At 45.2% G+C, this 13,061-nt stretch overlaps 1 protein-coding gene across 16 annotated transcripts in view; it reads left to right on the top strand.

Moving 5' to 3' along the window:
• SZT2 (SZT2 subunit of KICSTOR complex) overlaps nt 1-13,061 on the top strand; it is a 58,749-nt gene that overhangs the window by 4,789 nt on the left and 40,899 nt on the right. For 13 of the 16 annotated variants that reach the window (XR_009724169.1, XM_061345076.1, XM_061345083.1 and 10 more), the window contains 9 exons: nt 523-682; nt 1,153-1,259; nt 1,448-1,658; nt 2,697-2,867; nt 8,157-8,388; nt 9,043-9,172; nt 10,425-10,567; nt 11,145-11,297; nt 11,640-11,754. Coding sequence is in view for 15 of the 16 variants with exons in the window: in XM_061345076.1 (XP_061201060.1) it covers nt 523-682; nt 1,153-1,259; nt 1,448-1,658; nt 2,697-2,867; nt 8,157-8,388; nt 9,043-9,172; nt 10,425-10,567; nt 11,145-11,297; nt 11,640-11,754 (1,422 nt within the window). In the remaining variant the exon portion in view is untranslated. Of the gene's footprint in view, nt 1-522; nt 683-1,152; nt 1,260-1,447; nt 1,659-2,696; nt 2,868-5,117; nt 5,279-8,156; nt 8,389-9,042; nt 9,173-10,424; nt 10,568-11,144; nt 11,298-11,639; nt 11,755-13,061 lie in introns of those variants that run through there. The other 3 variants (XM_061345077.1, XM_061345078.1, XM_061345080.1) reach the window with 3 other exon arrangements.

Genomic DNA, 13,061 nt, shown 5'->3' with positions numbered 1-13,061 from the left:
GTACTGTTTGAACAGAGTTAAATGTATAGGCACTGGGCTTTGTCTTTACAAGGCTCCTTACACCCTCTGCTGCAGGGCTTTGTAAGAGAGATGGGTCTTTGCCTCTCCAGCTTTTCTGAGCTTTATTTGAGTAGATGCTGAATAGCTGCAGCTTCTACTAAATGACAAGTTAAGAAAGAGGTGGTCGCCTTCTCTTTAAGTGGGAACTGCTTTGTTCGGCAGAGGAGCTTTAGTGACCCCAAAGTGTCTCATCTGTCTCCTTGTGTCAGAAATCAACTTATAACAAAGCTCTGAGCATGTTGTCCCATTCTTCCACCCCCCAGGCAGTTTTGTCTGGGGCCCAAGTGACCAGGACTTTGAGATCACATGAAAACTAAAGCTAGAAATGAAGTCTGCTGAAGTGCTCCAGGACTGTGGTACCATGGAACTGCTAGACCAAAGACTGTTTGGGAGAGTGAGAACTAAAGCTAGGCTGAAGTCTGCCCCATGGGGCCTTGTGGGTTTTCTTTTTTACTTTTCCAGATGGATTTGTCTCCCCTGAGCCAAGAGAGCCCTGGTGATGTGCAGGAATCATCCGGGAGGAAGCCCAGCGTGTCTGTTGTTACTGCTGATGTTGGCCTGGTCAGCATGGTGCGGCAGGGGATTCTGGCACTGCAGCTGCTCCCCTCCAACTCCAGCGCAGGTTAGCCTCGTCCTCTGGGTTAAAGTTTGCCCAGCTGTTTGCAAAGGATTGTATTTCTCCTGGCTAGGCTGAGATTAATTTTATAAGGGCTGGTGCAAGGACCCTTCTGTTAGGGATGAAATTTCAACAACAGCTTTTGCTCTGTGCTCTGTGGGCGAATTGGGCAGATGGGAATGGGGAGAACAAAACTGAGCCACATGCCTTGTGTCAGTGTTAGGGAGTTTGTGAGGAAGCATGGCTGTGACTGCTGCTTAAGACAGCCCAGGGTGTGCAGAGCTGTGTCCTGCCTTAGTGCTTTGCTGTCCTAGATGGGAAGTTTGCCAGCTCCAGACCACCTTGGAAGCTTTAAACCAAGCTTGGGATTTTCCTTTCTGCTTCTGCCCTGCCTCAATTTTCTCTCTGGTGGATACACTGGGAGAGTGGTAGCTGTTTGAGATGGAAGATGCACTAAGATACTGCCTTGTTTGCAGGTATAATAATAATTACGGATGGTGTGACCAGTGTCCCTGATGTGGCTGTGTGCGAGACTTTACTCAACCAGCTCCGCAGTGGCACAGTGGCCTGCTCCTTTGTACAGGTATGTCTACTGTTAGCAGAAGGGGATGCTGCTGCCATCCAGAATGGGGAAGGGAGGTTGTTGTTGGTGGCATTCACCTCCAGAGGCTAAGAGAGGACTTCTCTGCCTGTCTGAGGCCTTTGCCAGTCCTCTGCCTTGTCCTTAGCCCTACTGTACTCTCTCAGGTATCTTCTTTATCCATCTTGTAGGTGGGAGGTGTCTACTCGTATGACTGCAGCTTTGGCCATGTTCCCAATGTGGAACTGATGAAATTTATTGCCATGGCCACTTTTGGTGCTTACCTCTCCACATGCCCTGAGCTGGATCCCCTAAGCCTGGATCTGAACGTGTATCACAAGGCATTTCTGCTGTACTCTTTTCTGCGTACTGGGGAGTCCCTGAATCCAGAATACTACTGTGGTAAGGAATGTGAATGCCCTCCTTTCAGCAAATGGATGTGTTGCAGCACCTCTCTTTGGGGTGACATTCCCAGGCTTGGTTATGCTGATACTCTTCCTTTGTCCCCTCTGAATCATGCCTCCCGTAGGCTCTGAGCACTACTGGGGCATGTCATTAGTTCCAGGAGTTGGGTGGATCAGGGAAAACTGATGTCCCATCTTTCACCATTCCCCTATTTGTGGTCTTCACTCAGCACTTAGGCTGTGTTGAAACTTGGAGGGGATAAGAAGCTTTCGTCCAACTTTTCCTGCACACTGGGTAGCTCACAGATGGGGATGTGCTGGAGAGCTTGTCCTAATCAGGCTTGCAGATGGCAGTTTAGATTGAAAAACTAGATCCCTGAGAACTGTCCCAAATGCCTCTCTTGGTTATTCTTATTTTGTGGCTGTTAATGACTGAGACTATGCCAGGAGAGATTAGTTACCAGTGGAAACACCCTTTCATGCCCTGATGATATGCTGGTGCCTTCTATGCTTTCTGTAACTTGGCAGCAGAAGCTGCAGACAGTAACAAGTTTGGAGAGACCTGTCCTGGGACTTGGAAGTGTTGAATCTTAAAAGGATCAGGTGTTAGTGGTTTAAACTCAAGGCTTCCACTTCCAGATACCTTTTTAGAAAGCACCTGGGAATTCAGAGTATTCCAGGAAAAAGGGTAAAATCCAAAAGCTTGCTGTGTGACTGTTGGAACAGCAGTGCAGTTTCTGCCTGTTTCTGCTAAATGTGTAACTTCAATGCATAGCTTGTCACAAAGACTGTCCCAGAGGAAGCAGGGCCTGGCACCCCACTCTGCCCCTTTTCTGAGCCTCTTGGGCACACTAGTGGGCCTGTTTGCTGCACTGCAGAATCAGAAGTGGGTGTAAGTGGTGTGTGAAGGATGTACTGTTCTTCAGGCCAGCGAGTGTTCCTGGCAGCTTTTGGGAAGCAATTTGAGAGGGCTGTTGCTGTAGGATGAGGAGCAGGGGAGCTGCTCCCTCACAAACCCCATCTCTGCTGTTTGCAGTGTCCCAGCACAGACTGTTCAATGAGCACCTGGTGTCTGCAAGCAGCAACCCTGCTCTGGCGATGAGGAGGAAGAAGCACACAGAGAAAGAGGTGCACGCTGACCTTGTGAGCATTGTCTCAGTTCGGCTCCGCGAGGGCTACAGCATCCGTGAGGTCAACATCACGAAAGGTGACTGTGCTGCGTTGGGGACTTGGACAGGGCTCTGTTAGCAACTGTTTAAAGTGAAGGTTCTGCCATCTCAGCAGAATGACTGGTACTGGGGAGGAAGGAGACCTTTTCTCTAAACTCTTAAGTTTGTGTTTGTGAGTAATTGCCTGATGCAGGATTGTTCATTATTGGGGTGCTCTTCTCAGACTTACCCTCTGTGTCTTTACGTGCCAGGGGTTGGACAGATTGTGACTCTCTGTATCTTTGAAATGAGTCTCCACAATTGCAGGGAAACTAGTGGCAGAGCTGATGGGTTTGCAGTTTTCTGGGATTTCCTCTGCATTTCTCCTTTTCTGCATCCCTTTCTAGTCCTTTGCTGGAAGCACTCCAAAATACACAAAGTTGAGCCCTTTAGTACAGCAGATTTAATGCCTCCAAACTGGAGTCTTCCAAAGGGAGAAATTGAGGGAAAGAAGGGTACTGTTAGGTGAAAATGCCAGATCAGTCAGGACCATGACCAGTACTAGAAGAACATTAAACCATCCAGTGGTCCTGTTCTCTCATCTGACTCACTAGAGATTTTGGCACCTGGATCGTGAGAACTAGCTGCTGACTAGGGTTTTGAGTATCCCAGGGAGTGCCAGTAAAGCTTGCCTAACTTTCTGTCTCCAGCTGTGACTAGTGGAAGTGCTCTAACTGAACGGGACATGAAAAATACTCCAAATGCAAGTTATGAATTGCAAGCAAGAGAAGAAATTATTTTTGACTGGTAGAAAGCCTTGAGGGTGGGATTCTTAAAACACAGCCTGTAAACATTTACAACACACGGTGATCTAGGGTCTTTGTTATTCATTTTGGGTTATTAGTGCACAGAATATTTTTTATATCAGAAAATCAAAGTCTGTGATATAACTCCAAAATCATTCCAAACTTGCCATATGATGTTTTCTATGAATTTACTGTGGTTTGTCTTGCAACCATGTAAATATCTTATGCCACTGCTCTGCTTTGAAGATTGTCCCAGAGCTTCACTATTTCCCTCACTTCCTTTCTAAACTCACTGAAACTAAATTGGTCCTTTATTATCCTTAATTAAGTTTATCCTCCTTCTCAGGCATTGCACAAGCTTATTTAAGAGCAATGCCTTTCTCCTTGTAACCTCCCTTTTGGCAGGTTAAGCAAGCCAATATTTCAACCTCCTTTTGTAAAGGCAGGCTTTCTGTTCTGTTTATTCATCTTAAAAGCACTTCCCTCCCACCCCCCTTCATTTGTTCACTTTTTACAGTTTGGTCTTGTATTTCTTTAAACAGTTATAAGGGTGTTGTAAATGTGGTTTTGTCAATGCCTTGTTCAGTAAGGCTAATACTTCCCTGCTTCTGAAGTAAAAAAAAGATATCTGATAGACCAGAGTCGTATGAGCTTTCTCCATGATTGCATTGCATTGTTAGTACAGAAATCCCTGCGTCTTTCACACACCTTTGCTTCCAGCTGATGAGTCCTTAGGGGTGTTTTATTAGGCTTTCTTTGTTTAGTAGTCCCTAAATGTGCTGTTCTTCACGTAACAGTACTCTTAAGTTCACCTTGCTCAGTTCATCTCACTATTCTGTGTCATGACTGAGAACTGCAGTTTTTTTGGCTTGATGCTTCTTACAAACTGAATGAATCTAAACCAACTTTTTGGGGAAGGTTGATAACAATTGTATTAGGTGGGATGGTTTCTGAAGATGGTTTTCCAGGAATATCCCTGATTTCTTGTTTAAGGAGTTTTCTGTTAAAAGTCTGCTAAGGTTTCCTATTGAAACAGCTCTTCTAGTAATGTCTGCAGATTGCTTTCACTAATCTCCTATAGGTGTGGCATGAGATATTTCCTTAAATCCAGGCAGACTAGGTCCATTGCACTCACCTTGACTAGGAATGTCTATGAAACAGTCTGACAAGTCAGTTCCTGTCCCAGCTGGGCTCAGTGTGGTCTCTAAACCTTCTATGCACCAGTTCAGTTACAGCTTGAACAACGCTGGAGAAAGAGCCTTTCTTTAATCTGGCAGCAGTGGTGAAGTTCTCTTGGTGACTCTGAAGTTCTATATAGAAATGCTGGAAGATGTTGTAGGTGTGGATACTTCAGAAAATAATCAGTCAAGTTCATGTTACAGTTTTTTGCACAAAGGTGTAGCTACAGCCTTTGGCTCAGGATATCATAAAATACCAAATTTCTGGACTCAGGAGGAATATATCAGAAATATCACCACATGTTCTTCATGCTCCCTGAACTTTCCTGTAGGTATCTTCCTTTTAGCCCTTGGAATGCTAAATGGATCGGTCTTCTGTTTTCACAAAAGCAGAGAGCAGAAGAGCAGCTGCACTGAATCAGTGTTATCTTCTGTGGTGAAGAGGTATGAGCAGGTTCCTGGGAAAGAGTTAAGAACAGGGTAAAGGTACATCATATCTCCTTCCTCATTTCCTCTTTTCATGCTCTTTGAGCTCTCTCCAGCTCTTTGCAGCTCAGGGGCTCCACGAGCCAGAAATATTTTCTGTGTATTTTGATGAAGTTTTTTTAGAAGGAATTTAAAACATGAGATGTTTGAGCTATCAAAAATACAGTGTGTATTTCTGTGCCAGCCTTCAGAATAGTGGCAGATAATGTTACTTACATATTGCAAAGGCTGAATGCTCTGGGAAGTTGCTGGCTGTGAGCAGAAAATTGTTGAACTAACATCTGAAAGTGGAACTTAAAAAAGATGAAGACATTTAGACATTCAGCACTGCCTCTTGCTAAGGAAAAGCATGTTGGGCTAATCAGGGCTCTCTGGGCCATTCTGTAGAGAAGTGTATAACAAAGAACAGCTAATTAACCTGGATTGCCAAAAGCTTTTGCCAAAACTTGCAAGCTAAATGGTTTTAAGGAGCCAGCTGGCTGTGAAGCAAGAGGAAAGGGTGCAGTTGTGGACTTTGACACTGTCACTTTTCTGCTTATTTTGCCAAAGGCAAAATAAATAGCTAGCTTTGTGCTCAGGGTTGCCTGGAGAGGTTGTCTGTGATATTTATAAGTGTTCTGGTTACCCTCACTGTTTGATTTTAGCTATTTGAGCATTTAGAAAGCTACTATGGTTAGTTAGGAATGCAGAAGTGCTCACAAAAGGGGAGGATTGAAAGGTATGGAAGGAAGAGAAGCTGTGCTCAGCTGTTTTCCTCTTTCTTTCTGGGACAGTGTCAGAGGATTGCCCTCTGTAACAACAACAAAAAAGTCTCACTGACCATTTTGTGTTGCTGTGTGCTGAGGGAAGCCCAGAGGGCATTTTTCAATACCTTGTCTTCCTCTGTGAATCAGTCCAGCACTAAAAGTGGCTGAGCACAAGCTGGGCAGTGAGAGTGGCTGCTCTCAGTGTCAGGAGCTTGGAAGACAAAGTAAGTGGTTTAAAAACCAGAGCTTTAAGAAAGAAATCAAAGCAAAAAACCCATTTCATTAGCTATAAAGCCAAGAACCAGAAACAGATTGTTTTGCAGAAAGAACAAGCTAAAGATTTACCTAGGTATGACTTCAAACTAAGTAAATATTTTTGCCAGTGTTTTTAGTGTTGCTTGTTGGATGGTTGGAGTTGGATAGTAGGAGTGAGGCCAGGATGACTAATGGAAGCAGAGGTGGAAGTAGGAAATATTTTCATTAATGATCTGGGCAAAAAATGTAGGAATTTACTTATCATGCTTGCTGCTGATGAAATAGAAAGGCTTTGTTATGAGAAACAAATACTGTGCAGGAAGTGGAGGATGAGTACTAAAGCAGTGAGATGACAGTATGAAATGGAAAGAGACAAATTTATGCCTTCTTACTTAGCCTCTTTGATAAACAATATTTATATGGAAGCAACAGGTGGTACAACCCTGGGAAATGCATTTCCAGTAATGCAAAACACCCATTGTAGAAAGTATTAGTGACCTGAAATAAAACCCTAGTAATCCCTCAGATGAATTACATCTGAAATACGGTATGCATCTTTGATCATCTTTGTTCAGGGAAGATGAGTTCTTGAGGTGCAGGAAGGTCTGGGACTGTTAGGGGAATGGATATTCTGTTGTAAGCTGAAGACCAAGGCTGGTTTAATCTGCACAGTAACAGCTGAAACTGGGGGAGAATTTCCCTCTCTAATGCACACTCCCTGTCAATGTTATGGGAATGAACCTTCTCAGAATAAAAATGGTTTAATCAAAAGAACAACTGAGCATGGATTTGGCATGGACTCTGGGAGGCTTTTCTAAACATTGATGGTGAAGAGTGCTCTGAGGGAGCCTCCCAGCAGGGACTGTGGAAGCAAAAAGCAAGATAGCTTTAAAATGGAGTGTAATCAGCCTGTGAAGGGGATGCCATGATGTGCCTATGACAGCAGCAAATGCAACTCTGCAGGAAACATAGGATCCAGGCTGATGACCTGTTCGGACAGTTTCCAGCACATCCAATCACTTATCTCACAAATGCTACAGGTCTGGCAAACTGTAGAGTAGGCTGGACATCAGAATAGATGATTGAGCAGTTGAAACAGCAGCGTGGCACTGTTACAGAAAGTCATGTGTTGCCCTGGGTTGTTGTGGTACAGATACCTATGCACAGTCAGCAGGAGTGTGACAGTTTTCTGCTCTTCTGGCTCAGTGAGGCTTGCTGTCAGGCATTTGCATTAATCTTGCTAGAGATGCAATGGCCTGCTTAAAGAAAAAGCTTGAAGAACAGGTAAATATTCATTCCTAGCTTTGGGAACAGAAGAGGGTGAGTACATGGTGAGAACCTTTTGATATTTAAGGTTCTAGATTGCATGAAATACGTCTGTGCAGGAAGAACATGGAGTTTAAATCAAGAATTGGACGTCACCTTCCAGGTTGCTTGTGATTTGGGCCCATCATGTTCAAATGTCTGTGTTTCTGCACCAGGATAAATTAACTCTGCAGAGTGAAGGTGAGAAAACTTAAGAGCTTAAAGGCTCTGCTCATCTGTGCAAAGGAAGAGTTTTATTAAAAACAAAGATGAGGCTGTGAAGAAAAGTGGCCACTGCAAATGTCAGCACCTCCTCTGAGTTTCAGCTGCCTTCTCTAGTATACATACTACATGTACATTTGAAGAACTGTTCACTGAATGCTACTGTGTGAGCAAAGCTTTCCTCTTTTGGGGAGGAGAGAATGACTTCAGCTAGAGCAAACAGTTGTTAGATAACTTTGTCCTCTCATAGGGATCAAACAGTCTCTTGGTACTCACGAGTCCCTGCTCAGAGATAAAGCTCAGATGTGTACTAAACAAGCACTTGAACTTATTCCTCTGTTCCCACACAGGTGGATCTCAGCTGGAGGTGAAATTAGTTCTGCTTTGGAAGCATAACATGAGGATAGAGTACTTAGCTGTGACACCCTGGCCTCTGGACCCATCAAAGCGCAGCACATGGGTGGAGGTGACGATGGAGGGAAGCTACGACATCCTGCACGACATCAGTTGCACCATGAGGAAGCCTATCACCAGTCTGTACCGCACTACAGTCATCCGACGCTTCTGGAACACCTTGCAGAGGTGAGCTGGACCATTCCCAGCAATTCCCACTGTCCAATGTAATGAAGGAATTCCTTCCTTAGCATGCTGGGGCATAGGTTATGCAGGTGACCATCCTAACCCAGGGTCCCAAATGTGTAAGAGGCATGACTGGCAGCAGGCTTGCCATCTAGCCAAGGAAAACACTCAAAATGGCCTGTGACCTAGTTTGTAAGATTGCTTCATGATGAAGGTGTTGCTGCCCCCGAGCCCTGGTCCTGTGATGCAAACTTTAACTCTGACTGCCATCCCATGGAGGTGCTATGTTCTTACAGCACAACCTTGCAGCTGTGCTGCATGGTCACACTAGGAGCGACACCTCATGTCTCTAAGGCTTGAAGGCCCTGTGGGTTATAACCACTTCCTGGCCAGGGTGACTGTTAGTTTCAGCTATTCATCATATTCCTTTTCTAGCACTTCATTCCCAACTCTGATCATCCTCCTTATATATACTTGAACTCCCTTAATGTGCTCTTTGCAATCAGGCATTGAATCCCAGCATTGCCCTAGGAAGCTATATTAATGCAGATGGACTCCCAGTAGAGAGGAAGTGCTATGTGTGCGGGCATTGGGTGACTGTGGGGCAGTAAAGAGGAGAACATGGGCTTTGGTGGCTAACTGCCTCTTCTGTTTCAGCATCAACCAGACAGATCAGATGTTGGTTCATCTGCAGTCTTTTGACACAGTCCCAGAACACTTCACCATTCCTGAAAGTACCAAGAATGGGGTGCCCCTCTTCTACATCCCCCCAGGCTCCACCACTCCGGTATGTTCCCTCTTTCTCCCACTTAATGTGGGAAAGGTTGTCCTTCGTGCCTGTTCTGTCTTGCACCAGGGGATACGGAGTCCTAGCAGGCAGTCAGGATCATCTGTAGCTCTCAGACTTCATCTCTTGTTCTTCGTTCTGTTCAGTAACAGAGTTCAGATACAATGCAGTGCCTGTGAACATCCCATCTCATAGTTCTTCCCCTCTGAGACATCACCCTATGTTTTTATTGCTGCAGCTACACCTCTGAGCCCCACAGCAAGTCTCCTAAGTGTGCTGTGAAGTCTTCTGTAGCAATGTGTGACTGATGGGGAGGCTGACACTCTCATTTTTGCTATGCTTTTTCAGTGGATACTTCATATGTGTGGAGTTGCTGCTGGCAGTCTTGTGCCCTGATGATGTAGCTTAGCACCGTCAGGTGAAGATATAGGATGTGCTGAATAGTTGTTTAATGGGCTCATTGCTCTGAGCACTCATGTGGAAGGTGCAAGAGAGACACTTGTCATCTGCACAGCAGAAATGAAACAAAATATGAGATAGTAGTTTTCACAGCAAAATTCAGGCTCATTGAAGCTCACTGAGCAGAAGTGCTAGCATATTATCTTTTCCCTGACAGCAGTGTCCTTGGCATTGGTAGAAGATGACTAGCAGATACCAAAGCTAGGGGATCTGTAATTAAAAAGAACTATCTATTTTTACTGCTTAAGCCCTTCTTTATGTTTGTCTGGTAAATTTCCACTCTATATGGTTATGTATCCCACAGTATATCTGGAGCATCCTATCTTATGGCTGACCGCCACTTTATTTCTGTGTCAGCAGAGTTGCTGTAGGTGGTGGAATCACAGTGTTACCATACTTGTTAGAGTTGCCCAATGCCACTTGGGCATGTTAGAGTTGCCCAATGCCACCCATTGCTGATACCCTATTTGCATGAGCACTTTCAGATGAGTTATCTCAGTGTTAAATTGCTCTGCTGACACAAGCCATATATCCCTCTCTTAATCAGAAAGCGCACCATTACATATGCCGTCTTTTCCATGGTTGATTTACATGATGCTAAGTAGTTAGATTCTTAATTAACTTGACATTTCAGGAACCTAATTTATTTTTCCTTACATCGTACTGCCTGTTTCAGTGTGAATGCGCTTACTTTCTCTGCTGAGAGACAAATACCAAAAGCAAGGGATGTGGCTAGTCTCCCAGGCCCACACAGGTCAGCCACTTGCTACATATTGCCCTGTCATTTTCTCAGGTGCTGTCACTGCAGCACAGTGGGTCTGACTCCAGCCATTCCCAGTTTGCCTCTTACTGGAAGCCTATCCTTTCCATGGATGCCAACTTCTGGCAGAGGTGGCTGCACATGCATCGTATAGTCCTCCTTCTGGAGCATGACACGTATGTATCTGACAGAGATCAGCAGTGTGGGCCAGCATGGGAAAGCAGGGTGTCCAGTTCAGCTGAGCTGCAGGGTTGCAGTTGTCTTACAGGTGCCTGTGGCCAAGAGAAGGGCCTTGCTAGTGGTACCTGACGCTTAGTGATGGCTCATTTATCTGAGAGGGACTGAGGGTTGGGAGGTCATCTTTGTCAAAACGGGGCTTGTTCTCAGGAGCATAAATTGTTTCTCAAGTCCCTCTTGGGTTTGGGTTTCCTGATTGCAGGGGGTGTGGACCATCCAGTTGAAGCTACCCCTGGTTTTGTTTCCTCTTGGAAAACATCTTTCCCAAAAGCATTGTTTTCCTGAGGCTGGTCCTAATTGCAGAATTATGTGAATAATAGCCATAAATTGCATGCAGGGAGCTAGAAATAATGCAAGTACCTGTGCGCTCAGGGAGTGTGGCCCTTGCTAACAGGCATAGGCAGGGGAGATGCTTGGGTGTTGGCTGTTGTGAAGCAACAAGTATGTAGTAAAATCTCTGGGCTCTGGGGGAAGAGAAGCTGTGGTTCTAAAATGACTTTCTGCCACATCCTGCAGGCCTGTGCCCAAACACCTGCACACACCGGGCAACAACGGCCGCTACAGCACCATCCAGTGCCGCATCTCTCACTCAGCTCTCACCTCCCTGCTGCGGGACTGGAGCAGCTTTGTGCTGGTGGAGGGCTACTCCTACGTCAAACTGATCCATGGGTGAGTGGCTCTGAAGCAGCCCTGTGTGGGGAATTGGGCTTGTGGCCAAGCCAAAGATCCAGTTAGACCAGTATGTTGTGGTGGGCCAGAAGTAGATGTCTAGAGGAGAGGATAAGAGCAAGACAAATGGATGTGAAATCCTGCCTATTCTGAACTGCTGCCATTGTGTTCCAGGCACAGCTCAGAGAGGGAAGCCATCTGGGAGGTTTCTGCAGCTAAAACCAACATGTGTTGCTGCCAAGTTTTGTGGGTTCATGGGCTCTGTGAAGCAGGCCTCCACTTGGTCCGACACAACAGCTAGATCCATGCTATTTCAGCCCTGTCTTAATCCCTCCTCCCTAGCTCTGAGGATCCCAATCCTTCCTCGTTTTATGTGGTGCGGATCATCTCCAAAGCTCCCTGCATGGTTCTTCGGCTGGGGTTCCCAATTGGCACACCTGCACAGGCCAGGAACAAGGTGAGAGCTGGCTGGCTGCTTCCTGGGGTAGGGGCAGAGCAAGGAGTTCTGCATGTGAAAATGGTGGGTAGATCACAGGTGACACTATAGGCAGGTGTCCTCTAATAACTGCTGTGTTAAGGCTTAGATGGGTGTGAATTTACTGTAACAGAAAGGGACAGTTTAGACAAAGCTTTCTGTGTTGAGTCTATGGAGGATTTAAACCCAGAGACTCAAAAATCAATAAAATACCTGGTCACATGAATGTTTTTCCCACTGCTTAATTCAAATGTGGGCTTGAAATGACTCAAAGGTTATCTAGTCTATGCTTGTGACCAAAGCACAATCAATACAGCCTGTCAGGAACAGGAGTACTTGTCTGACTGCTCTGTGAAGACCTCTGTAATAGAGGTACTACATGTTCCCTAGATATCTTGCTTCAGTAGGTGGTGAAATGCATATATATGTTATATCACTGGGGCAAGGAGGAATTAGAGTTAAAATGTGAACGATGCAGTACAGGGAGATAAAAAATGTAATACCCAGGAAATGTTTTAAAGAGGTGCAAGTCTGCTAGATAGACTTTTAATAACCTTTTTGTATCAAAAGAAATGGGCTGCCCTAGTCAGATGTGGAAGGTGGGGTTACTGCATGAACTGTTTTTCTAGCTCTAATGGCTGAGACGAGTCTGAGTGTTCCTAGGTAAATCAGTAACTATGGGAAAGATGTCCTGCTATTAAGCCACGTGAACCTTTTGTTATCAACAAGAGGTTTATCATTAAACCTTGATCTTTTGTCTTCATGAAAGAAATCTTTGGTTTGCCTCACTTAGCCTTAGTGTTAGAATAGTTTGAGGAGAAGCTGACAAACATGGGAAGGACCATTTCGTTCTGACATTATGAACCCAAGTAACACTAAATGCTCTGACACTCTGGAGGATCTGCAGTTTCATGTCTTTAGGGGATCCAGGATTTGGGCACTGGTTGCTGGGCCAACAGGGGGGCTGGTAATGCCAAGTCACAGGTTTTGTGAAGGAGTTTCCTCTGGCCAGTGTAAGTTATTACCTGTCTCATGAAGAAGGTGTAAGACAGGCACCATACCCTGCAGCTCTGGGCAAGCTCCAGATCATTGCAGCAGAAGCTGTATGTAGATCATAAATTGTATAATGCACACCTTTTTCTTATTTTACTTTTTTTTTTGCCTGCCATAGGGCTGATGTACTATTACCCAGTGTGGAGGGTGGCAGCAGAACTCAGCCCTCCTTGTTTAAGGGGAAGGGGTTTTCCTGTTGAGCTATTCAAATTTCCAGTGTTTAAGTGAGGGAGAGC

The sequence above is a fragment of the Neopsephotus bourkii genome, unplaced genomic scaffold, assembly GCF_033783945.1.
Source record: "Neopsephotus bourkii isolate Nb327-2 ecotype Australia unplaced genomic scaffold, CSIRO-AGI_Nbou_v1 NB_234, whole genome shotgun sequence".
NCBI classification, from domain to species: Eukaryota; Metazoa; Chordata; class Aves; order Psittaciformes; family Psittacidae; genus Neopsephotus; species Neopsephotus bourkii.
The sequence above is the reverse complement of the archived record's forward strand: the minus strand, read 5'-3'. Positions and strand labels throughout refer to the sequence as shown.